This window comes from Acomys russatus, chromosome 5 (genome assembly GCF_903995435.1).
Source record: "Acomys russatus chromosome 5, mAcoRus1.1, whole genome shotgun sequence".
NCBI classification, from domain to species: domain Eukaryota; kingdom Metazoa; phylum Chordata; class Mammalia; order Rodentia; family Muridae; genus Acomys; species Acomys russatus.
The window spans coordinates 41483478-41510882 of record NC_067141.1 but is presented as its reverse complement, the minus strand read 5'-3'; the positions used below and the strand labels follow the sequence as shown (position 1 = coordinate 41510882).

Sequence of the window (27405 nt, the reverse complement as noted above, 5' to 3'; positions counted from 1 at the left end):
AAGGTCCTGTAGTTCAATTCCCAGCAACCACATGGTGGCTCATAACCATCTGTAATGTGATCTGATGCCCTCTTCTGGCTTGCAGGTGTACATGCAGGCAGAACATTGTATACATAATAATAAATAAATATTTTTTAAAAGTTGTGCTTGATAATTATCAATGACTAAAAACTTAAAATCCCTAAAACAGACGGTGCGGTGGCATATGCCTGTGTCTGGCAGATCGCTGTGAATTTGAGGCCAGCCTGGTCTACAAAGTGAGTCCAATAAAGCCAAGGCTACATGGAGAAACCCTGTGTTTTTTTCGAAAAATTAAAAAAAACAAAAAACAAAAAACAAAAAGGCCAAAAAACCCTAGTACAAATACCTACATGCTAGCTGTAGAAGTTTAAAATAAACATCCTATTAGGATAGCTGTGTGACAGCCAAAGACAAGACTAAAAATGACTACATTTGAAATTTGGGACATCAAGCCAATTGATTGTCTAAAAGTCAGTAGTCCAAAGTAGTGAAAAGTGAACTAGAACTTGAGATGTGAAGGGCTCGGCTGAAGTAAGCAGCCAGTTTGTGTGAGGGAACTAACTCTAGAGGGCAAGCAAGGTGAGGACGAAGTTCCCTCCAGCATTGACAGAGCCCTGGACTCCAGATAGAAAGGTCTGTCAGAAAGAGAGAGAGAGGGAGGGAGGGAGGAAGAAAGAAAGAAAGAAGGAAGGAAGGAAGGAAGGAAGGAAAGAAAAGTCTCAGGTGCTTTATAACAATACTGTGGGGGGAAGATGTCTTCAGGAGTGAGGTTTTGTGCTCTTGAGAAACTTCTGCCATCTTCAAGCTATACTTCAAGGCTTCAGGTTTCTTAGCATGGCCAGTGGAATATTATGAAGGGTCTTGGAGTTTGAATTCGTAGTAGTGCTGAGCTGTGACTTAGCTGTCAGAGTTAGAGAACCACCCAGACGCAAGGCAGAATGGTGCATGCCAGTAAAGCCATACACTCAGACAAGGGGACTGTGAATGTAAGGCTAGTTTGATAAAAATATACAAGATCTTGTATCAAAATGTGAAGTGCCATATTGGCATTGTATTGAATCATACAAGGTAGGCAGACCCTAAAGTAAAAATCTAGTTCCAGATTTCAGCTCACTCTAAAAACCAAATAAATGCCAGCTGAAGACTGGGTCTGTTTTAGGGAAGTAGAGAAGCATCAGTGTTGCTAAGGCACTTTTCAGGTCTTACCATTCTCTCCAGCTTTATGTCTGTGCTAGGCAAAGTTGGAGAGGAAGTTAGCACATTTTAAATTTACTGTGCCCGTTATGGCTGGGCGGAAAGGCCACTGTGTAAGAAGCAGGAGTGAGTAATTTGACTCAGTGTTTTTTGTTTGCTTGCTTGTTTGTTTGTTTGTTTGTTTGTTTTCTTCACATTATGTATTATTTCTCTGTATGTATTTTGTGTGGGGGCACATGTGTGCCAGAGCATATATGTAGATGTCAAAGGAAACTACATGGGAGTCAGTTATCTCCTCTCCCCATGTGTGTCATGGGACTCATACTCAGGTTGTCAGGCTTGGTGGCAGGTACCTTTATGAACTGAGTCTTCTTGGTAGCCCAAGAGTAGCAGTAGCTGCTTCCTCCTCCTCCTCCTCCACCTCCTCCTCCACCTCCTTCTCCTCCTCCTCTTCCTCCTCTGCTTTTTTCACATTCTTCTTTTGTAAGGTTTATTTTGCATTTAGATTCTCTCTCTCTCTCTCTCTCTCTCTCTCTCTCTCTGTGTGTGTGTGTGTGTGTGTGTGTGTGCGCGCGCGTGTGTGCGTGTGCGTGCATTTAAGTGCAGGTGCCTCTGGAGGCCAGAAGAGGGTTTTGGACTCCCTGGAGCTGCAGTTAGAGATTGTTGTGAGCGATCCTTCATGGGTACTGGGACCCAAACTTGGGTCCTCTGCAAGAGCAGTGTGTAATCTTAAACACTAAACCATTTCTACAGTTCCCTGAAGACTCCTCATGATAAAAGGTTTTGTTTTATTTGTTTGCTTGTTTGTTTTTAGTTAAATAGCTGAATCGAGGATTAGAGAGTTAGTACAGAGTTGACATGTTGGACTGAAGTTATTTCTCAATAATAAGGTGCTTGCCTGGTATGCTTGAGGTCCTGAGTATGAACTCTAGCACAAGAAAAAGTTGAAATGCAGCATTGTTCCTGTATCCTGGAATGTGTTGTTACTCTTTTTTTTAGTCCCACGAATGTGCTTGTTTCTCTCTGTGGCTATGTATGATGATGGCGCCTGCTGAAGCCACAGGTCAGATCCCTTGGAGCTGGAGTTCGGGTGCTTGTGAGCAATCCAGTGAGAGTGCAGGGAATTGAACCAAGTGCTCTGCCAAAACAGCATGGGCTCATCATTGCTACCCATCTCTCCAGCCCCAATGCTAGCCTTTAAATCAGGAATTCATCTCCTCTCTTAAAGAAGCAGATATCTGGATCACTTCATTTGTCTTTTTCAAGTCACATGGCTTTCAGGAAAGGCTGAGACATCATGGCTTCCACTAAATCTTTCCTGGCCCTGTTTGTGCTTGAGCTTTATTTCTAGTTTTATTCTCTGACTACAGCGTACAAAGGGTATTAGAAAGGAGCGGAGGTTGTAAAGTCTGCATCTCTGTAGACTTCCATCTGAGCAGCGGTCACAGAAAGCAGAAAGTGCCTTCGGTGGTGCATTCTATTATATCTTACAGATTTGTCGCAACAGAAGAGATGCTTTATTCCTGGAGAGTTGAATGCCAATGAGATGGTAGTTTCTGAGCCTTGAAGCCTGTACATTACCCTGGGTCTGCTGTCTAAACCCTCCTGAAAACCCAGTTTGAAGAAGCCAGCCAGTTAACCGCTTATTTTAAACACCCTATTAACTCTCCAAACAGTGCTTGCTCTTTGGATTGATTTCATATGCATTGTTTTAGTTTCTCCAGCGGGGTTTCTAAGCATCATCAGGGAAGGACTAGACATGATAAATCTCTGGAATCTTTGAAGCATCATGTGTATTGCCACATACATATTATTTATTTATTTATTTATTTGTTTATTTATTTATTTGAACTGTTTCCATGAACAACAGAGATGGTTGTGGACCATGCTATCTTTAATTCTAATCTGTGACACATTTATAAGTTGATTATGTTGGAAAGAGTCCTAAACTTGGAGTCCCAGAAAGAGCAGCAGTCTGCTAGTGTGGCTACTGAGTCACTCTTTATCCAGCCCTGGATGAGTTACATTAACTCCTTAAGTTGGAACAGCATTCGATAACAACACCGCTTCCTTCCCTCGATGCAGGAGGATTGGAGAAGACAATGGGAAGAATTACGGTACAAACTGGAAGTACAGGAAAAACTCCGGAAATGAAGCGTTGTAGTACTGTAGTTATAGATGATCTGCCTTAGTCATTTAAATTGACTCTTATTTCTTGGGTTTACGTATTCATTTTCTCAAAACCATCTTTGTAGTATTTTTATTTTAACAACGAGAAAATGTTCTCAACTGAACATTAGCTAAGTCATATGTGAAAACTGAACTTTAAAACAAATGAAACACAGAATAAACCTAGTTTTTCCTACTTGGGTCACTTAACTCTTCAACCCATTGTTAGTGCAAATAGATTATCCTTGTGACATAAGTGTGATCAGAGCAAGGCAATTATCTTCAAATATGTTGTCAGCTTCCACGTGGTAATTGCTCATTTATTATTGGCCCCAAGTGCATGACTTGATGCATAGATTTATTCTTAAAGATAAGTCATTTGGTTTGTGGCTTGTTTGTTTGTTACTTACTTGAAAGTTAAATTCACACATTCTTAATATATGCCACTGAAAAGGAAGGAGTATTCCTGTCTCTTTAAAACCTGTCTAAGAATGGTCACTAGTTTGTCTCTTTAAAGATCATTTACTTGGGGCATACCTTACTGGTTGGACAGGATCTCAGCTTGTGATTAAGTTCTAATGAGTGGTTATAAAAGCATGTGTGTTGCCTCGTGACACCTACATGCTGCTGTTTGAGTTTGGGCTCTTGGCATTCCAGTTGAATTGTACACAGATTAGTCCAGGTTGCTCGTTTTTACTGACCATTCATTGTTAGATCTCACAGGGGACTGACTCTGTGAACCGCATGGTGAATAATTGTACAAATCCTCCTCTTTTAGAGCAGTGCTTAATGAAGACATTTCTTCTCTGAAATACTTTTCTAACTTTAGAATTTTGTGTTTATATTCTTTAAACAAATAATTTACTATGCACCGCAATGGTTGTCTTAGGCTTAGCCCTATTTGCAAAGCAGTTAGCTTACCAGTATACCAATTTAGCATTAAGTTATAATACCTTACAAGTGGAAATGTGTATGCTCTGTAAAATTGAGTGCAGGGTTTCTTGTTGTTTCATCCTTAATATATAGAAGATCTTGAAAACTATAGGATGACACTTTCCATTTTTAACTTAATTTACTCCCTAAGCTAAAAGTCTTCTTCTTTTTCCTCCTCCTCCTCCTCCTCCTCCTCCTCCTCCTCCTCCTCCTCCTTCGATGGTGTTTTATATGTAGCCTTGGCTGTCCTGGACTTTGTAGACCAGGCTGGCCTCAAAATCACAGCAATCCACCTGCCTCTGCCTCCCGAGTGCTGGGATTACAGCATTCACAACCATGCCCCGGTTCTAAAAGTCATCTTATGAGTTTGCTCTCTGAAGTTCTTGATTAATTTTGTGACCGCAGTAAATCTCTTTATTCTCTGAGCTTCAGGGTTCTCATCTGCAAAATTAGGATAATTAATACCTACCTCTAACCACAAAAATGTTGTAAAAATAGCAGAAGAATTTTTGTGGAGGATTAGGCATGTGATTTATGACTTTATAGTAGCAGTCTTTTGTATCCAGTTTATTTAGTTCGCTAGTATTCTTTTGTTAAGAATTTGAATGCTGGGCTTATAGTGGTGGTGGATTGAACGTGAAGTGTCTGCCATCGGCTGGTGTGTTCAAACGCCCGTGTTGGTGTCCTTTTGGACCTTGTGGACCTCTGGGAGATAGAGCCCCATTGGAGGAGGTGCATCACTAGAGGTGAGCCTTGCAGATTTCTAGTCCGTCTTTTCTAACTCTTGTCTACCTTCTGCTTCTTGTCTGCCAAGATGTAAGGTGAGGAGACCTGGCTGCACATTCCTGCAGCTGTGGGGCTGCCTATCTCCATGTTGTCCCGCAGTGATGGTCTGTAGCTCCTCAAACCACAGCCAAAACAAAACCTTTCTCGCTTAAGTTGCTTCTTGTCAGGCCACAACAACAGGAAAAGTAACCAGTGCAGTGGTTGCCCGTGTAAACAGCTAACACTGGGATACTTGAGCAGTGTGCAACAGTGTCTGCTATAAGGCAAAGAATACTAATGGTGGAGAGTTGCAATCCAAGCTACTTGGAAGGCTGAGTGAGGAAGACTGCAAAATTAATGGCCAGCCTAGGTTACAGAGTGAATTCAAGTCTACTTATTGAAGTGCTGTTTGAAAATAAAAGGCAAATGAACTGATTGATGATCTCAGTGTTGGAACTCTACTTAGCAGGCTCTAAGTTCCGTTTTCAGTAGTGAAAATTGCAGAGTTTAGCTCTCCAACCAAACGGCAGAGATTGAAATGGATTTTAAAATACGATGCAGCTGCACAGTGTCTACAAGAGACTAACTTAAGATTGAAAGTCATAAATAAATTCAGAGTTAAAGGATGGGAATAGTCCATGCAAATATTAACCAAAAGAGAGCAGGAATGAATTTGCAATATCAGACAAAATAGACTTTAAATTGAAAAAAAAATTACAAGAGACAAAAACAGTGCATTAAAAATTAAGCTGGGGCCGGGCATGGTGATGCACACTTTAATCCCAACACTAGGGAAGCATAGGTGGATCGCTGTGAGTTTGAGGCCAGCCTGGTCTACAAAGCGAGTCCAGGGCAGCCAAGACCTCACAGAGAAACCCTGTCTCGAAAAATCAAAAATAAAATAAAAATTAAGCTGAGTATGGTGGTGCAGGCAGAGGCAGGTGGATCTCTATGAGTTCAAGGCCAGCCTGGTCTACAAAGAAAGTCCAGGATAGCCAGGGATCTGTGTAACAGAGAAACCCTGTCTCGAAAAACAAGCAAAACCAAAACAAAAATTAATAATATGACAAAATATAATTTAAAACTTTCATGTTCCTAATAACAGACCCAAAACTGTATGAAGCAAAAGTCCAGAAACTTGATGGGAGTGACAGAACATTAGCAGGAAGTGGGGAGTGACAGCACAGTCAGCCTGTGAGCTTGGGAGGAAACTACCCAACAGCAAGCAGCAAAATACACCTTCTCGGCTCCTAACACAATGGCTTTTAGGTGATAGAAGCCATCCTTCTCAGTGTAATTTCTCTAACTGTACAGAGTGAAGTCAGAAATTAGGAACAGAAGAAAAACTTTAAAAATTCACAATGTATAGAAGTTAAACATGTTTTATATCAAATTGATCAATGAAATCACAAGGAAAATAAGAACGTATTTAGATGGAAGCGAAAGAGACTTAACACTGCATGGATGCACTGAAGCAGCACTCTGCAGGAAACAAATGTTAAAGTCAGAAGCATCCCATGTCTTCAGTGCAACAGACAAGGACCTAGAAAAACGGAAACCACACCAAAAGGAAGGAAATAGATCAGAGCAGAGATAAATAAAACAAATTTTTAAAAAATCAGAAAAATCAATGAAACCAAAAGACTTTTCAGGTTATATTTATGTGTTTAGCAACACATACACACATATATGTAACACAATTAATGAGAAAAGAGGCTATGATTTTGAAAAAGAACAAGGAGGGATATATTGAGGGTTTGGAGAGAAGAAAGGGATGGGAAAATGATGTAGTTATTATAATCTCAAAATAAAAGAAATTATTAAAATATATCTAAACCAAACTGGCAAACTTTTACATAGCTCGACTAATAACAGGGCTCAAATAACCATAACCAAAAATGATAATTAAAAAATTCATGCCAATGCTACCCAATTTAAAAAGGATTATAAAATGATACTTTCAACAGTTTACTGCCAACAAGTTGAATGATCTGTTTGAAATGGGGAGGATCTTAGAAGTACAGAACCTAAACTGAATCATGACGAAATGGGAACCAGAATCAAGTTATAGTTTATAAGATCAAATCAGAAATTTTAAAAATCCTCAATGAAGAAGTACTCTAGATCTGATGCTTTCACTGGGATAGTCCACCAGGATTTAAAGGAAAACTCACGGATCTCCCCAAGACCATACAGGAGATACATCCTAACTTGTTCTAGGTGGCTTTACCCTGCTCCCAAGCCAAATGAAGACACTGTAAGGCCTTGCCTGGCTTACTGTTTCCTACATCACAGCCATGAGCTGCTGCAGTTCCTAGTGCTTTCCTTACTGTGTTGCACTACATCCATTCTAACCGTGAGCTAAGATAAATTTATTTCCCCTTACATTGCTTTAGATAATGTTTTATAAATCATAGCAATTAGAAAACGACACATCCCAGATGACTGTTTTCTACTAAAAAATAAATAAAAAGCTATAGGTATTTGCAAAAAAAAAAAAGAAAAAGAAAAAGAAAACCACAGACCAGTATCACTCCTGAGTGTTGTGGTAGTTTGGATAGGAATAGCCCCTGTAGGCTCATATGTTTCAATGTTTGATCCCTAGTTGCTGGAACTGTTTAGGGGGGATAAAGAGGCATGCCACTGGGCGTGGGCCTTGAGCTTTCAAAAGACCGTGCCAGGCCCAGTTTCACTCTTCTACAACTTGTAGATCAGATGCGAGCTCTCAGTTTACTCTTCATCCCCAAACCTGCCCTCTCCCTGCCGCACTCCCTGCCATTCTGATTATGGACTAACCCTCTGACATTTTAAGCAAGCTTACACTTAAATTCTTCCTTCTGTAAGTCATCTGGTCATGGTGTTTCATCACAGCAATTAAACACTAAGATATTGCTGGAGTCTGAAGTATCCTGCTCCAGGCTGCGTTAAATCTAGGCCTCTAACTGGTGGTATTTTTTTAGGAGTAGGCATGTAGATGAAAGAAGTGGATATGTCTTTGAAAGTTTTATTCACTGCTTCCTGATCTCCATAAAGTGAGTATCCTCCACCACGTGATACTGCCTCACCATGGAAACAGAATCAGCGCAGCTCAGGACTCTGGACTAAGCTGAAGGCCTTCCCACTTTGAGTTGTTATTACCAGCACTTGGTAATAGGACAGCTATTATATGCCCCACTGTAAAAATTCCCCAGGCAAAAGACAATGACAGCAAATTGAACTCAGGAAATTAAAAGGATTAGGCAGGGGCCAAAGCGATGGCTCAGTGGTTAAGAGCTGCTCTTGCAGACGGCCCACGTTAGTTCCTAGCTCCCACATTGTGTGGCTCACAATTCCGGCTCCGGCCGTCTTCTTCTGGCCTTTGTTACTTACTCCCACCCCTACAGCATACATTCATACAGACACAGACATACACACACTCATAAAAATAAATCATAAAAGATTAAATATCAAAGTCCAGTGGAATTCATTCCTAGAAAGACTAATTCAGCACTTATAAGATACTACTACATGAACAGAGTGAACAAAAGGAATATTAATATGATATCTGGGACTGAAATGGTAAAAACAGTTGACATAATTCAGTACTCGTAATAAAAACACTCAACAACTTGGTATAAAAAGGCTATCTAAAAAAATTTAAAAGATGGAGGCAGAAGCGGATGGATGGATCTCTGTGAGTTCAAGGCCAGCCAGGTCTACAAAGCGAGTCCAGGACAGCCAAGGGTATTATGCAGAGGGGAAAAAAAAGGTCTACTTATGGGCAGGAGAGATTGTTCAGAGGTTAAGAGCACTGACTGCTTCTTCAGAGGTCCTGAGTTCGATTCCCAGCAACCACATGGTGGCTCACAACCATGTGTAAAATGATCTAATGCCCTCTTCTGGCCTGCAAGTGTACATGCAGGCAGAGCACTGTATATATAATAATAGATAAATAAATCTTTGTAAAAAAGCTAAAATTTATATATATAAAAAAAGCCACTTATAAAATTCCGCAATGAGCATCATAGTCAACTGTGGAAGTATAAAAGGTTTTTTGTTGTTATTGTTGTTTGCTTGCTTGCTTGCTTGCTTGCTTGCTCTGAGTTAATGAGACAAAAATCTGTCTATGTGACTGAGCCTGGCCTTGAACTTAGAATCTTTCTGTCTTAGCTTTCCAAATGTTGCCATTACAGATCTGCACCAACATATCCAACCTATACCTGGCTCTTGAAAGTGTTCCTGCTTGCCTGCTTTTGTCACTTAGTGCTAGAAGTTGGAGCCAGGACAGTTATATAAGAAAAGGGACACAAAATGCACACAAATTAAAAAGAGGTAAAATTATCTCTATTAATAGCTATTATGACCTTAGATGTCGAAAATTCCCAAGACTCCATCAGCTAACACTAGTAAATGCATTCAGCACAGTAGCAGGAAACAAGTCCGTACACAGACATGAATTACATGTCTGTCAACTAAAGCTGAGTGCTCTGAAAAGAGAGGGAAATAACTAGTTTATGATAGTTGGTAAAGAATGAACATAGAATTAACTAAAAATAATAAAAGATTCACAGTGAAAACTGTGAGCCATTGCTGGATTTAAAAGTCAAAGAAGTTGGATAAATGAAAAATGCCTCATGTTCATGGATTGAGAGATTTAATATTAAGATATTAGTGCTACTAAAGTTATCTACAAATTCAGTTCAGTCTAATTTGGAGTTCCAGGGACTTCTGTACAGATATTGAAAGACTCTAAAACTCACATTGAATCTCAAGGGATCCCAAATAACCAAGGGAATCTTGAAAAAGAGCTAAGAGGAAGAGTTGGCATTTTATAATTTCAATAATTATGGCAAAGCTAATAAAAATAGTATGGCATTAGCCAAAACATTAGAAGCAAGATTATCCTATGATCCTAAAACTCTGCTTCTGGTTATAAGCACAGAAGAACTGAAAGCTGACTGCTTAGAGCAGATTGCTTATGATAGCTAAAACACTCAAGCAGTCAGCAAAGCCTAAAGAGGGATGACTGGATAAGCAAAGTATATTACATACACAGAGTGGAACATTGTTAGCTTTTTCCCCCTCAGTTTTCAAACATTCTTCTCTCATCTATTGCATCCCAACTGAAGTTTCCCCTCCTTCCCCTCCCCTATATCATTAGCATTTTATAAGGACAGACATTTTGAGGTATGTGTCTGTGACCGTTGATGATACTGCTAAGTAAAATAAGCTAGTTACAAAATGACAAAAGCTGTGTATTTCCATTTATATGAGGCACTTAAAATAGTAAAATTACAGAGAAAGAATGTTGATGGGCTTGAGGGGATGAGAGAGTGAGAGCCATTGTTCAGTAATTTTACTTGCAGGATGTAAAGAATTGTAGAGATACATGGCATTGTCCAAACAGGACTTTAACACACTATATATGACAGCTACTGTACAAGGAAGAAGAGCTAACTCTTGGGAATTGGATTTTCCTTCCCAAGCCCTCGCTTCCTGTGTTTTGGTGTTGTTCGATTGATTTGTTTTGTTTTGTTTTACAGTGATAAGGATCAAATTCAGAGCCTTCCATTTGTTAGGTATCATGACCATGCTATGTCAGAAATGTAGATGAATGTGCTTTCCATTTCTATTATGTCAGAATTTATTGAATAGCGATAAATTCACAGGGTATGGCAGCAACCTGGCAGATATCTTTCTCCTCTTAGTATCTATTGAAGGAGTGAAAAGTGACCTGGAATTTGTTTACTGAAGCCAAGGAGGAGTCTTTTTAAAGATGACATTTGGGACAGAGAAAGGACAGATTTGATCACTAAGATGGTGACTGGTTTTGAATCTGTGGATTGGAGGCATCAAGGGTTTCTGCAGAGGGAGAACTGCTATCTCCTGTGCAGTTGGCCACATCAGATTAGAGCTGCAGTCTCATTGCTAATGCTGAAGTTATGCATTCAGTTGACCTTGAGTAAAGAGTCTGAGAACAGAGGATGACTGTGCAGGACCTGCCCTGAGAAAGAGGAAGTTGATGACTAACAGGAAGTCTCAGCCAAGGATGCTGAAAGGACCAGGTAGGTCAAAGATGCTGCCTTTCCTCTAGGATGAAACCTATTTTCAAGAAAGATAAACCGTGCCCAGGTGGAACTATGGACACTGTCAACATTTTTGGTGAAATGTGATGGAGAAAAAGCATGTACTCTGTGAAGCCAGGACTGCAACTCTGTTTCTATTCAGAACAGTTTTTCTTGGATTATTTTCTTGCTGAAAATGTCCTGGAGTCAGTAGTGAAGGTAGCTTGTAAGCAATTGAAAACTTATTATCTTAGAACACTAAATAACCGTGTTCTCACCATTTTAAGGTAGTTTTACCTATTCTAAGAAGTAATGTTTTGTGTTCTTGGAGTTTTATTTAGTGTCACATTGTGCATCCTTTATTGACAATATTTTCTGTCTGAATATGTAGCCTAAGTGGGAGACTGTTTACTAAAGTTTGTCCAGGCCCTCGGTTTGATCCCACCGCAGAGGGAGGCAGGGTGTCTTCTACTTCTTACAGAGTGGAAAGAATAAAATCTTTTCACAGGTTCTTCATCCCAGCTCTCTTATGTCCTCTTAAAGTTTCACTATTTTAAGAGTACAATGCAAACTGGGTGTGGTGGCGCACGCCTTTAATCCCAGCACTTGTGAGGCAGAGGCAGGCGGATTGCTGTGAGTTTGAGACCAGCCTGGTCTACTAAGCAAGTCCAAGACAGCCAAGGCTACACAGTGGGGCGGGGGGGGGGGGGGAGTACAATGCTTGGGACTGGAGAGGTGGCCCTGAGCTTAGGAGTTCTTGCTGTTCTTCCCAGGACCCATGAGTTCTAAGCACCCATGTTGTATGACTCACAACTGCCTGTAACTCCATCTCCAGAACACCCACTTGTATGTGGCGCGCGCGTGCACGCGCGCGCGCGCACACACACACACACACACACACACACACACGTAGAAATAATTTGGAAAAAATAAGAGTGAAATAGTTGTTGTCAGAATGCTTTGGAAATATTTACTTGTTACACTACACATCTTACTTTGTTTTCCTTACCAATGAGTGACTAGCACTGTGGTGCCATGAAAGTGTTACATGAAGTTCGCCAATGAAAACCCAAGATGTGTGTTTGGCTCTGGAAATAAGCCAGCTTATGCACAGGCCCTCTCTGTGTAACTGCAACTGACAATATATCTGTCAACTTAGTGACAGAATAGTCTATTGTTTGGAATGACCCAAACTCATTTTATATTCAGTTTCCTGGTGAAAATGTGATTGTTTATTATAGCAGATGACGTTGAGCAAACAAGGAAAGTAGGAGGGGACGAATCAGCTGTAGGCTTCTAGGAAGGGTTAGGCATAGTTCACTGAGGAGGGGGAGTGTTCTGAGGAGTGTATATTTGCTTCTCTCCTATTGGTGTTTTAGACATGCGATAAGTTTAGAGTGAATGAAAGAAAGATGAGCTTTGGGGAAAATGTTCCTCTATCTCATAATAGAGATGTGTCTCACTTTATGCTTTGGGTATCTTTAGCCAAAATGATACATATCAAAACCAAACATTTCCATATTTGGTACATACATGCAAATAAGGTATTTTAAAATACTAGGTTTTTTTTGGTACTTAAAAATGTTGATAGCTGATTTCTAATTAGCAGTGCTGTAGAAATGAGTTTCAAAATGTTAATAGCTAATCTCTAATTAGTAATGTTGCAAAATAAGACTTTCTTAAAAATGTAAATTGGTAGTGACTTGATTTTACATTTCTCTGTAGATATTTCCTTAGTAGAATTCACATGAGAAATATTTCTAGATTAACTACATTACTAACACATTTTCTGAAATAGAAAAACATAGATTTAGTTAATCTCAGTAATTTACCCAGATAATCCTGAGAGTAGCAAATAGTCATGTTTTTTACTATCACATTAAAACTGTGATGTGGTGGCACACTTCTAATAATCCCTGTACCTGGGAGAACGAGGCAGGAGAGTCTCGAGAACACTCGGCTCCATAGTGAGTCCCAGGCAAGCCTGTCTCAAGCAAACTGGGAAAAATAGACATCCAAGGCCAAGAGAAATAAAATCATGTCCAAATAAAACTTTATACACAAGTGTCTGTTAACACCCAAATAACACAAAACTCTAGGTGTCCTTCAGTGATGAGTAAACTACTGTACAGTGGGACACCACCATCACCATGAAAGCCAAGTAAGCCCCTCAAGTGGCTGCATCCTTCCTGCTCTATATCAGGAAAATCCACAGATTAGCAATTAAACATAGTGCTCCTGGGGAGGATGGATGTTAAATTACAATGTGAGGAAGCCACCAGGTAAACTCTAAGTATGGGATTTTCTGTTATCTTCCAAAACATACTATTTCATCTTAGCCTGTGTAGGGAAGGTAGGTCTGAAAAGCTGGGAGCGGTGGAGGGAATTTCAGTATAGGCTTTACATATTCATAGTGTTAGGGAGTGTTTTTCATGATTTTTAGTATAGGAATGGCATATGGTTTTAGAGCCTTTATTTCAGGGGTATGATGAGTGGTAAGAGATAAAATGCTTTCTTGTCTGTAACTTACTTTAAGCATATACACATGCAAAGGGGAAAGGCAAACTATGTTTTTAGGCATTGTACCTATGTATTATGTATGTATATATATTTTTATATGTATGTATATACATACATAGATACACATTTATTTTTTAGACAGAGTCTCACTTTGTAGTCTAACTGGCCTTATACTCATAGCCATTTTTGTGCTAGGTCACAGCATGAGCCCACACCAAATAGTATTGTTTTAACTTGTGCAGCTTTGACATTTCTCATGATAGAAGGGCCCAGTTGATGATAATTTTTCTTCAAGATGATCTTGTGATGTGCAAGGCCTTCTTACAGGGATCTGCATCTACAAATAGCTTTTTAGAGCGTTTGGTAATAGAAACATTTGGAGTCTGAGCAGAATAACTGAGGTTTACACTGAGCTCTGGGAGAGAACACGTTTCTCTGAAATGCTTTGTATCATAGGATGCTTTGAAGCATTGCTTACTGCATCACACTATAATCTTCTGGGGACAGATAACTGGGTTTCAGCAACAGGAACAGGCACACTGCTTCTGAGAAACTGTTCGTGGCGAGTTCTAGTTCCTCACTGCCGGAACACTCAGTTCTCACCTGTGGCCCGTCTCCAGCAGCTCTGCTCAGCTGTGCTCTGGCGGGTGGTATTGACCTTCCCCATGCATACTGTGTCTTGCCTCATTTGGATTCCTCCCTCCCATTGCTGTGGTTGGGGAGGGGTTGTTTTTGGTTTTTTGGCTGTGTTTATTTTGTGAGAGACTTCATGTTCTTTGGTGATCTATCTGAATTAAAGGGGCTTAAAATAATACAGTTCTGGGAGTGAAGTTCAGTTCACATGTACAAAATAGTAGATAAAAGTTAATGATTTTAGGGTCCTAGCCTAATGAATAGTTCCAGATTATAATTGTATGTAAGTCCTTGTGAGGTGTTCATCCTCTAGTCAGATTTTGAATAAGAGAGTGTTTCTAAAAGTTAAGGCAGAGACAAGAGGTTGGGAGTTGAAGGCCTCATGATCTCCCAGTGCTGAGTACTTGCACGGCCTTCAGGGACATGGTCCTGGCTGGCAAAGGGGGACAAAGAAAAGACAGACAGAGATGGACAAACTGAAAGAAAGCTGGGATTACCTGGTCTATGCACTCTGCTGGAGAAGCCTTAGTATCCTGGCCACTCAGCATGTTTATTATACAGAGTTGAACATGGAGTCAGGGTTTGTGGGATACATCTGGATCAAGGAGACAAGACTTAGGTGATAACTCTGTGGAACAGTCAGTCTTCAGGCCACAAACATGCAGTGGGAGAAAGATATGGCTGACATTCTCTCCAAAGTGTCAGCATCCACACTTGGACCAGAGGAAGGCTTTTTCATGCTTCATCCTCACCCCAGGGAGAAGGTCCCGCCATACCTGCATGGGCCTGAGGCCATGCTTATGTGGCTAACACACATTCACTCAGTATTTCACTCCCTATATACCAGAGCAAGAATCTCAATCTCTCTCTCTCTGTGTCTCTGTCTCTGTGTCTGTCTGTCTCTCTCTCTCTCTCTACACACACACACACACACACACACACACTTTCACAGGGTTTTATGACTTTGAAGAGACACCATGACCACAGCAATTCTTACAAAGGAAAACACTGACTTGGGGCTGATGTCCAGTTTGGAGGTTTAGTCCATTATCATCGCGGTGAGAAGCACGGCAGCGTGTGGACAGTTATGGTGCTGAAGAAGGAGCTCAGAGCTCTACATCTTGATCCATAGTCAGGAAAAGGAGACTGTGCCACACTTGCTGTAACTTGAACATAGGATATCTCAAAATCCACCCCCATAATAACACACCTCCTCCAAGGCCACTCCCACCTCCAAGGCCACACCTCCTAATAGCACTGCCTATGGGCCAAGCATTCAAACACATGAGTGCAGCAGGGCCTATTCGAACCACATCTCTGTGTGTGTGTGTGTGTGTGTGTGTGTGTGTGTGTGTGTGTGTGTGTGTCTCACATACAGAGAGAGAGAGAGAGAGCGCACACTTTAAATATAATTAACTTTAAAAGTTCCAGTTTCAGAGTAGCAGTAATGTAGCTATCTCAGAGTAAGACTCCTCATTTACCTGCAGCAAGATTGCAGGGTAAAGAGAACCAGGCTCATCTGTGGTGATCCCTGTTGGCAGCAATTATAATAGACATTTTCCTTTAAGAAATTTTTTCCAATCGAGATGTAGTGTAAATAAACTATAATAAAAATATGTATAAACAAAGAATTTTTTTCAATTAGGAGAAACAAAATATAGCATCTACAGTTGTTTTGGGTTCAGCACTGCTGAAAAGAAATTACCTTATACCAAAAAATCCTAAAGAAAAATTACTGGTTATTTTAAATTCCTTTCCTCCTAAATGGTATCTTCTTTCTGGGAAGTGGTACTTTGTAGCTCTCGAAATGCTCACTTGCGTGTTAATGCATGTTAGAGTCAGTTTGCTCTTGCTACCTTCCAAGACTCTAAGGCCTTACTCAGTTCCTATTTGTGACTATGGTATTCCATTACGGAAGATCAGTTATATGGCAATAGACTCCTACAGGATAATAACACTGTAGCTTATGCTTATATTGGTACAGATTGATAAGCAATGATGTTCTTAAAACCTTATCTCTACGTTCCATTAGGAGTATCTTTCGATGTGTTAAATTTATTCTGACTTTTAAGAAGTACTCATTTCATTTTTCTGTAACCGATTCCCTGATTCCTAAGTATGTGGAACTCTCCTTTGGAAGTTGTGCCTGCCGAGGTATACCTCTGATGCCTATACCGAGGGCATCGACATCAAGGCCATGAGTTTAAGGCCATCCTGGGCTATACATTAAGTTCCAGATTTGCCAAAACTACAATATAGCAAGACTCTTATCTTAAAACAAACAAAAGATTGGGAAAGCACCCTGTTGACTGTTGATCTTTTTACAAAGCAAGTTGTAATTTGTATTTGCACAGCAGTAGTCTGTGACCTTCTACCTTGAGGGGTATACTAAAATGAGTGGCCAGAGGAGAATGAGATGTAAATAGGACTGTAATAAGGTAGGATTGCTGTCTCCTTTGCCTAACATGGCACAGTTCCTGTAAGTAGGATCTGGCTGCCTTTGCTCACCTCGCTGGACTTGCCCCTTTTTGTATGTATGTATTTTTAAATGAACATACTCTCTGTTGCCTTCCTCATTCATGTTGTAGTACATAAGAATCAAATTAATTTTGCAGTAGTTCCATTTGTTCCTGTGAACCCTGAGCAAGATTACTATGTGTACTGCCTTGCCACTCACTCACAGAACAAGTTGCCACAAAGACTTGTTTGTTCTGTAGCTGTCCCACCCTGAGGAAACCAGTTTCCAACTATACAGGCTTTGTAAATCAAGATGAACTGGTCAGAAACTGTATAGAGAAGCAAACAGGAAAGCAGCTAATGCTTCCTGGTTGGCCAACAGTACATGTTAATATACTGCAATTGCAGGCAATGAAATTTCTTGTGTTCTAGGAATACTTACTAGTTAGAGAGTTTGCTTCACGTTGTGTCTTTGGTTCAAAGCTATTAACTTATTCTTATAATTGCTAATGACATAAAGACAAGCTGTAAGATATTCCAGGCAACAGATGATGGAAGACATTTGGTGAATTATGAATTTGAAGTCTGTGTTTCTTAGCCATCCCTGTATGTGCCAGCTAAGTGCCAAGGAACAGAGGAAGAGGAGTTGGGTATGTAGCCATGGAGCTCCTTCTCTGTAGTGTAGCATAGTGACAGTGAACGCACAGGCATGCTGAACTTACCTTGCCTGGCACTGTCCATTGCTGTCAGAAGGGGAGGAGTAAACCCATATATAAATCCATAAGGAACAATATACTCATTACCAGAGCCCAGCTGAGACATAAATATTCAAAGCATAATTTATAGATGTGGAAAATGCCCTTGAAATATATTCTCTTAGAGTAAATGTGATGTCAGAGTATCTCATCCTCATCGGCTTTTATGGCTACAGTGGCCTTTTGTGTTGTTTGCTTCAGCTGAGCTAGTCCAACTATGGTGTTTTTAAGTTATTATCAAATGGATAGCCATTTGAAATCAGAGACATTTTTAAAAGGAAACAAAAGAAGCAAATAAATAAAATGTCCTTTACAATGGCAAAAATCCTTTCCAACAACGAGCTGTTGGCATACTTTTAAAACACTTTTTATTTTGGGTTCTCTATGTCTCTTTCTCCCTACTCCATCCCAATCCCTTCTAACTTCCCAACACCAGATAGGGGAAAAAGAAGGTTAGTGGGGAGAGGGAGCATAATTTTCCTTAGCTACTTCCTGCTGTTCAGGGTGGGGCAAATCCAGTCCTCGGTTCAGGAGATCTCCAACTTCTCATCAAACTGCATCAAGAGCGACCAGGAGCAGCAGCGGGAAGCACCAGCAGCCTTCTCTTTCTCTGAGCCCCCAGTCTCTCCTTGGGCCTGGCTTTTATCCTCACTGACAAAGACCACGCCCCTGCACGAGGTAGTTCCCAGCTGACAAAGATCACGTGCCCTCTCAGGGGCAGTTATCAGCTGTGGACAAACTGGAACAGCCCCCACATCCCACGCCTGGGATTAAAACAAAAACATGTTTACATATAACCCAACCCTTCCACAACAATGGGCAAAGACCAGCCATCCTCTTTTGTCAAAAGAAGCTAAATCCTATAACATGTGGGCTTGCCATACGTAAGCTACAAAACTATTATAGAGGACCTAGGATACATTTAAACTCTTTGTCTGTTTATAGAAACACGTTTTGAGAATAACATTTTAACTTTTCTTCCTGTGAGACATCACAGGAACAAAGTCCTTTGTTCACTATCTGTCCATGTGTACATCATGTTTACATCATGTTGTATTCTCATGGAACCAAGTGAGCTGGAGGAGGTTTGTTAGTTTGGGGCTGGCCTCTAAGGAACTTTTGAAAAATATTTTCCTTACATAGGAACACAAAAAGAAATGAAATGCTTCCTGCTTACTTCTTGCTAACACATCTTAACTTTTCAGTTACTGCTATTCCAAATAAATTGATAATTACAATTTTTCAGTTTAATTCAGTCATGGAAGAATTTGAATTGTTAAAACAATAATCTTGTGTGTCTTTTCTATTATATTTTATTTAGGCCTAGTTTACAAACAGTAAAATCCATGTGTCTTAATTATCCAATATTAGTCTTGATCCAATACATCAGGGCCAGTGAGAAAGGTTCTTAGAGTTACCTTGGAAACTCTTTACCTTGTTGTCAGGCTAGAAATTATTGCCTTGTACCAAATTGAGTAAAATACATATAAAACATATCCTGTATCGTGGAATCTTACATAGATGAAAGCTACATTACTACATTTAACTTTTAAATTGTTTTTATTTCTTTTGTGTGATGTGTGCTCCATGGCATGCCCTTGGAGATCAGAAGACAACTTGCAGGAATTGGTTCTCTCCTTCCACCATGTAGTCCCAAGGGACTAACCTCAGCTTCTCAGGCTTGGTGACAAGCACCTTTACCTGCTGAGCCATCTTGTCCACCCAAGGATATTTCGAAGACATTCCCATGAACATTTTAGTGGTGTTTGCCATATTAGCTTATGGATAAGAGCATTTATTTTTATTTGTTTTTAGAAAATTAACGCAAAACTTCATGATGGAGTATGTCAGCGCTGCAAAGAAGTTCTTGAATGGCGTGTAAAATACAGCAAATACAAACCACTGTCAAAGCCTAAGAAGTGGTGAGTTATGTTTCTTAAATTCCTTCCCAGTGATGTATGCATCATAGTGTCTTAGTCCATTGTCTAGATAAGCATGAAAGAAAATAAAAACGAAGTCATCTTTAGTGTAGAGTTGCATCTCGCACGATGAGTCTCAGTTTATGAAAGCAGACAGACGGAAAAGTACATTTATCATTTTTTGACCCATGATTTTGTACCTTTTCTAGAAAACTTTTTTCTAATAGGTGTGTTCAGGAAGACTGGAGATAGCCTGGTTATTGTAAAATTCTATTTTCCAAATGATAAAGTAGCAGTATTTGCTGTAGATTGTGTTTATGAATGTTTTAAGTGGGTGTGTCTTTATGTGGCCTAGACCAGCTTCCAACCAATGACCCTCCCACCTCAGCCTCCAGAATGCTGGGGTTATTAGCATGTGCCACCACACATAGATATCATACCAATTCCTAAAAGGAAGCTGATCTCTTAATTCAACTGTGAAGATTACTCAAGATTGCTATCATGTGAACCAGTTGTTTGGAACAGTTTCATTCATTTGAGTGCTTGCATCAAATGGAAAGATACCCAGCTTAGTTTTATGCCTGTCTGCTTCTAACTTTCTATAATTCTGAGACACTTTTGTATCAGCCTTATATACGGCCTTTATTTCAGCTGAGTAAAGACAATTGGAAAATAATAGCTGTATCAATGAATACAATCATATTTACTATAAATATTAGTATATTTCTTTATATGATATTTTAATTTGGTGTTCTATATAGTAGTTTTTTAAAACAGTTGCTCATTGTTTCTTTCTATATGTGTTATATTTATGTAGATATTTAGTAGTTACGTCTTTTTTAACATATTTTCTCCCACTTGTTATCTATCTATCAGTCTACCTATCTATTAATTCCTTAGGTGAGCATAAAAAGTAACAGGTCTCATTATGGCATTTGCACATATTTATCTTTTTACATGCTATTCTACTAAGTGCCATCCCCTTCTGCCCACCCTATTTGCTGCCCCCTTCTTGCCCATCCACGTCCTTCCTTCAAATAGTCCCTGCTTCTGTTTTCATGCCACAGATGTTCCATTGCTCTCATCTCTCCCTTCCCCCATCCTTTTAAGATCTTGTCCTCCTCTTTTATGGTCCCCTTTCTTATTGCGTGGCGTACACACACTTAAATATACATGGAAGAGAAGATACGCAGTATTGCTATTTGTAGAAATTCCAGTTCCATTCACTTTCCTTCAAATGCCATTTCATTTTTCTGTGTGACTAAATAACCTTTCACCAAACATGTGTGCATGTTTTCTTTACTCCTTCATTCACTGAAGGACATGCAGTGTACTTACTAGCTGTTATGAGTAGAGCAGCGATGAATGGGGCTGTGCGGGATCTCTGTACTATGTAGTTCTCCAGGAATATACCCAAAATTCGTATAGTTGATTCACTTGTTACATTTGTTTGTTTGTTTTGATTTTGAGGGCTCTTCAAAGTGATTTCCATAGTGGCTATACAAGTTTTTATTCTTAGCAGCATTTTAGAGGAGTTCTTGCCTCCAGTCCTTTTGAATTACTGGTGTGTGTTCCCTCTGTTGTTTTCTTGATGATAGCCATTTTGACCTAGGTAAGATGGTTCCCTGTTCCCACCTGACTAGCACTGGGATTACAGGCACACACTGCCATGAGAAGCCTTTTACCTGTGTGCGTGCTGGGGATCTGAACTCTGATCCTCTTGCCTGTGTGGCGGACACTTTGCTGCCTGAGCCATCTCCCGAGGCTCTGACTGTTGTTCTATGCTGCTGACTTTCCTTCCATGGTCCTGGATTGAATTTGTCTGTTATTTGAATACATTTTGCAGTTGTTTATTTGTTTGTTTGAGACAGGGTTTCACTATGCAGCTCTAGCTCTCCTGGAACTCACTATTTAAACCAGCCTGGCCTTGAACTCAGAGAGGCCCACCTGTCTCTGCCTCCCTAGTGCTGAGATTAAAAGTGTGAACCATCACACCTGGCTGGTTGTTCATTTCTGGTCGTAAACTTTCAGTCTCCTGGCATTGCCCCCACTCTCGTATCTCTGAAGAATTGTGTGTATGTTGGTTTCTCACGTTTCTTCCATTTCTTTCTTGTGATTTGATCATCTGCTAGGATGTCCCTTTTGGCTCTATTTGAGGATCTTCTTATCGAGCAGTTTTATCTGTTGTGGCTCTTGTCTTCCCTGTGTGCATGCCTGCATCGAGCCTGTGTGGCCCGAATGTTCAGTGTCCTCCAGAGTTGTCTTCACTTTTGTAGTATATCTTCTTTGTGTACCAGGAGCCTGTTTTAACAATTTGGGCCCTGCAGTCTGTGAGCCAGACAGGTTCTCTCATCCTCTGTGACTTCACTGATCATGCCCAAAGTGGCTTATGTTGTAGCCGGGGAGCATCTCACAAGGGCATCAGGAGGAGAGAAGCAAGTACAGCCCTAAAGTCTGTACAACCAAATCTTGCTTTTAAGCCTTTTTAAAAGGATCAGTGACAGGTAAAAGGCACTTTCCACAAGGCATTCTTCCCATAAAGTGTGTGTTAGTACTCCACCAGAGCTTCCACACATAGGTTGTTCCAGAGATTGAGTCTGACAAGAACTGTCAATTCCCACTTACTTTCAGTTGATTAAATCTGGCCCAGGGCTCAGGAGAGAGCAATGCTTTTCCCTCTGCCCTTCCGTTCCTGGGCCAGGCTTTCTTGCCGTCCACAAGCACCTCACAGGACTGTTTCTCACCTTAGGACCAAGGCGGGTTGAATTTTAGCCTCTCTGCCTTGTGGCAGTCCTCTGTTCTCCGCCTCCCAGAGTTGCTTACTTTTCAACAATAGATGCCCTCTCACGTGGCACTGGGTCACTGCTCTTCAAGTGATGCAGAGTGATAAAACATGGGACTCTCCTGCATTCGTTTGTTGGAGACTGGGTTTGAAGCTTGTGAAGGCTGTTGGTTGTCCTGAGGGCCAGATCACACAGAGGCAGTGTTGAGCACACGAGCACACTGTCTTACTTAGACATGCCTTTTTGCTTGCTTGCTTGCTTTATTCCTTCCTTTGTTTGTTTTTTGTTTTGTTTTTCGAGACAGAGTTTCTCTGTGTATAGCCTTGGCTGTCCTGGACTCACTTTTTAGACTAGGCTGGCCTGCTGCCTTTCTTAATGGGAGCAAACCTCCCATTTGTAAAATCCATCTAACTACGAGTTCAAGGCCAGCCTGGTCTACAGAGCAAATTCTAGGACAGTCAAAGCTGCATGGAGGAACACTATCTTAAAAAAAATTGTTTTTAATTAAAAAAAAAATAGTAATGGGCATAATAGCACATGCCTTTACTTCCAGCACTTACTACGGAGGCTGGGGCAAGTGGATTTCTGTTACTTGAGGCCAGCTTGGTCTTCATAGCTAGCTCCCACCTTTTGTTTTAAAAGCCTCCGAAAGAAGGGGCCAAAACTAAATTAAGCTGTTTAGGGTTTTTTGTTTGTTTTTTGTTCCCCCTCCCTCTCACTGTTTTATTACTTTCTTGGTATTTTTTTCTTCTTTTTTTCCCCAGGGCTTTTCCTGCCCTGCTGAATCTTAACTAAGTCACCCAAATTGGCAGCAGGGAAGTTACGCTGTGAGAAAGGTGTTTAGAGCACCCAATTCTGGATTTCCATGAAAGATAACTGTTTTCTAGGTAGCAATTAAAAACTACCTATGCCATAAGTCAGGTATTTTTAGTTAATAAACCACACACAAGATGTGTGGTTTCAGAGCACTTTCCACAAGACATTCTTCCCATAAAGTGTGTAAGTTTTCATCACTGCTCTCTGTTCACCACCACTGCCCATTTTCCCCTGGCACCTTGTTTTCCAAAGCATTTTGAAGTATGCAAAATAGGCATTACAGAGTGTTGCCTTTCAGCAGACTTTTACATTGTAACAAAAGGAATCACTTAACTATTTCTTCCATGTCCATACTTGTAATCTTGGTGTTCTGCGTGCTTATCTTTGATATGAATATGCCACTGTGTGAAAGATCACTGGCTAATTTTTACTAGTGCCCAGGGAGAAGTGTGGCCCTCATCTGTCTCATGTGATCAACCATTACATCAAGGGAGATGAGGGCTAAAGAAGACTCAGAGCCTGCTCTATCTTCCATGCAACATAGGATTGGTCATCTCACAACCTCAGAGTGGAGGAATGAGGTATTATATAAATACAGTATTGTGTAAGTTATATTAATACAAAGTGTAGATAAGCCATTAAGGGAAACCACGAAGAATAAGAAAGTTGAAGCAAGTGCAAAGCAAAGCTGCCAAAAGCCTGAGAAATACTAGTGAGAGCAAAGCTCCAGAGAAAAGGGAGGAAAAGCCTTCATCTGCCCTTCTCAATCTTAGCTGGGAATCTGTTTCTAAAACCTGCTCGTGGGACAGATAGACATTTTAGGTACATGGGAACCCTCATAAGGAAGTGAAGGCCTGAAGCAATGGCTAGTCCAAGCTAGGCAACACCTCTTACCCTGTACTTAGGCAGGAGGATCACAAGTTCAAGGACAACCTAAGATGTAGAGAGAGTTCTACACCAGTTTACAATGCATAGCTCAGTCCTCTCTCAGGAAACCAAGAAGGAAGTGGGGAGAGGAAAGTATAGAGAGGGTTAAACTGTAGTGTTTTCACACCAGGTGTGCTGAAATGTGGGGCACCATGGGGGAATATATAATATAATATAATATAATATAATATAATATAATATAATATAATATACAAAGCAATGCAGTTAATCCCGAGTGGGCGGGGGGAATATAGGACAATTCACAACACAGAGACCCACAACTTAGTGTGGCTTGTATGTTCAGTTCCTCCTACCTCTGACTTTGGAGATAAGGATGCTTCTTTCTTTCAGGTCAGCAGATTTTCTCTCACATGAGGGTCTTCCTATACCTGCTATATCTCAGATTCTGAAGGCTTAAGATGGTCACTATTCTGAGGCACTTTTGTAGTTAGAATGTTTTGAATTCTTATAATCTAAAAATGATTCTTAGAGGGTCCACTTTCTAGTCTAGAACACCGTGAGTTTTCGATTATCCTGAACATGTGGCACATTCGGCATTTGGGATTTCAAAGTCCCGTCCATGACTGTAGTGTTGTAGGTTTAAAATACTTTACCTTTTTTGCTTTGCTTCACCATGTATTAAAATATATAACACATTGGAAGGAATTGGAATCTGTTGATGATGCTGATAGTAAAACTTAATTTGAGGAGTTAAACACTTCATTCTAGGTAATCACTTATAAAACTTATCCATTGTGAAGTTTTATGTTCCATTTTTTGCAGATGCTACTTGACTTACAATAGGCTACATCCTAGTTGACCCATCATACAAATGAAAATGCCTCAGTTTAAAAGTGTCATATTTTAGCTTTATTTTTTTATGCTCTGCACCCTAGCCTATAGTAGGACAAAATGGCCTAATGCAAACTAGATAATAAAGTATGTAATATCTTAAGTAATTAATTGAATATTACACTGAAAGTGAAAAAATACCTATATAAAAACATGAGTAGAATAGTGTTTCCTCACCCAGACACTGGGAATATTAGGCAGGTGTTTATTTCTCCTTGTACTAGCCTGTCCCATGAACTGTAAGATGTGTCACATCCCTGGCCTATTCCTATTTATTATATGCCAGTAATCTCCCTTCTTCCCTAAGTCATAGCAATGTCAACAGTTTCCAGCCATTGCCATTTGCCCCTCAGGGGCACAAGAGCCACCACCAGCACTCCTCCACAAGTTAAGAACTACCATTAGGTGGGCTTATGCATCCTGCTCTCTCCACTGTGGCTGGTTGCCCTCAGCTTCTTCTACAGTACTAGGACAGAGTTAAACATGAGCTAAGGCAATGCATTATTCCTGATAATTTTGTTTAATGGATGGAAAGAGAAGTAGCTTAGAGATTCTAATGTAAAATGTGGTTATTTGCATTACCATATGTCTAAATTGATGGCAGGGGAAAAAAGGTTGCTTGGTGGGTGGTAAGACAGCTCAGGCCTCCACATGGGTGCTGTGACATGCTCCTGAGCACGTACCTAGGTAGTCTATAAATGAGTAAATAAATAAGTAGATAAATGTTTTTAGAATTTTTTTTTGAATTTTTAAAGAATATTGCTTGGTTACCTGAAACAAACGGCATTTTAGAACCAAAAAGTAAAACCTATTTGTCTTTCCATAAATATACATATTTAAAAAGAAACACACAGGGTGGTCCTTTCTAAGCAGAAGTACGTGTAGTTCACATTTCCAGACCACTTCAGTAAACAAGGTTGTGACATTTGTAAGATCCAGTGAAGCACCAAGCTTTTATTGACTGGAAGGAAAGGCCCTCTGGCATGGTTAATTGTGGGATTAGTTGAATTTGCATTTGAATCTAAACTCCCTGTGCTTTATTTTGTCTTGGGTTAAACATATAATCCCCCTACCCCAGGGCATTTCAAAACAAAACAAAACAAAATAAAAAATCCAACAGAATTCATTTCATTTTCTGGCCTTCTTGCACTGCTTGAGAAAAGGCATTTTTTTTTTTTAAAAAAAAAAAAAAACCATTAATGTAAGTTTAAAAGGTGTCAAATTTTATTGATACCCTTTAGACCAATTATTTTATAACATCTCTTTTCCTTACTTCTTCATACTTAATTCCATTGACTAAATTTTACTATTGCTTTTTTCATCTCACCTGGTCTCAAGCATCTTTGTCCAGAGACAAATATAAAGGGGCTAAAGAGATTGGCGGCATGATTGAGTCCTTACTGCTCTTGCAGAGAACCTCGGTTCCATTCCCTGCACACATGATAGCTTATGCTGCCTTTAGTCCCTGATGTGCTGGGATCTGATAACGTCATGTGGTCTCCGGACTCATGTACCCACATGGTAGACAACAACTCATCATGCTAGGTAAATGAAAAAGAAAAAGAATAAAGGTTAATCCTCTTAAATGTTTCAAGTAGTCCAGTAGGGAAGGTTGGACTATTTGATCCAACCACCACAGTGTGGGAGGAGGGGAGGGAGGAGGCATCTACAAATCAGCAGAAACCAAAACAGGCCATATTTGGGAGACATTGAGAGGGCATGCATTGCTGCTATGAACCTTATGCCACCATATGCTCTGCTCCTATTCATAGGACCTGCACCTTCCTGTTTTCTTTTGGTCTTTAAGACAGCCTTGCTGTGAGCCTCTAATTTCCCAACCCCCTCCCAGGTTTTAGGGTCACAGCAGCAGGCTCCACTCTAGGGGCTCTGCCTTTGTAACTAGATTAGAGGAGTAAATTTACCTGTACTCGGTATAGACTAACCCCTTTGTTTCTTCTGATTAGTGAGTTAGTTTTGGTTTTCCCCAAATAGTGTCTAGCCCAAGCTAGCTTGGAAATCCTGATATATCCCAGACTGGCCCTAAATACATCACCCTTCCTCCACAGTCTCAGTCAACCATCTTGTGTTTTAAAGGCTATCTATGCAGAACACAGCTCTTACTCTAACAGGAATAAAAGATAGGTTTTTTTTTCTGAGCCAAATATGAGTAGCTATGGCCAAGGAACAGACTCAAATTTCCCTCCCTAAATGGCATGTTTCCACATGGAAGTGTTTACAGAAACTGTATAGTCACCGAACCAAAAAAAAAAAAAAAAAAAAAAAAATCAGGGAGCTTGCAAATCCACTGGCAAGTCCTGCAGGCAGGCAGCTGCCATGAAGCAGGGCAGGGGTCCCTTCTGTAGTGCTCATGCAAGCTGAGCACGCCCCTAGCTTTGGGGTGGTGGAAACTAGCGATTATCAAGCTAATACATCCCAAAGGCTTTACACGACAGTTAAAGGACATTAGGTCAGATGCAGGGGTGGTGGCAGTGGCTGTTGACTAGGTAGGTATCTTAAGGTAATTTGGGCTCTATCTGTTAACCTTCCAGCACCACAACCACAGAAGTTCTAACAAGTCACTGGTCTGGTCTGTAGAATCTTCGATGTAGGTAGCTTT

At 40.3% G+C, this 27405-nt stretch overlaps 1 protein-coding gene across 1 annotated transcript in view; it reads left to right on the top strand.

Annotated features, from left to right (window-relative positions):
* Nucleotides 1-27405, top strand: part of C5H9orf85 (chromosome 5 C9orf85 homolog) — a 59107-nt gene that overhangs the window by 12375 nt on the left and 19327 nt on the right. The window contains exon 2 of the mRNA XM_051146239.1: nt 19307-19413. Coding sequence (XP_051002196.1) covers nt 19307-19413 — 107 coding nt within the window. The remainder of the gene's footprint in view (nt 1-19306; nt 19414-27405) is intronic.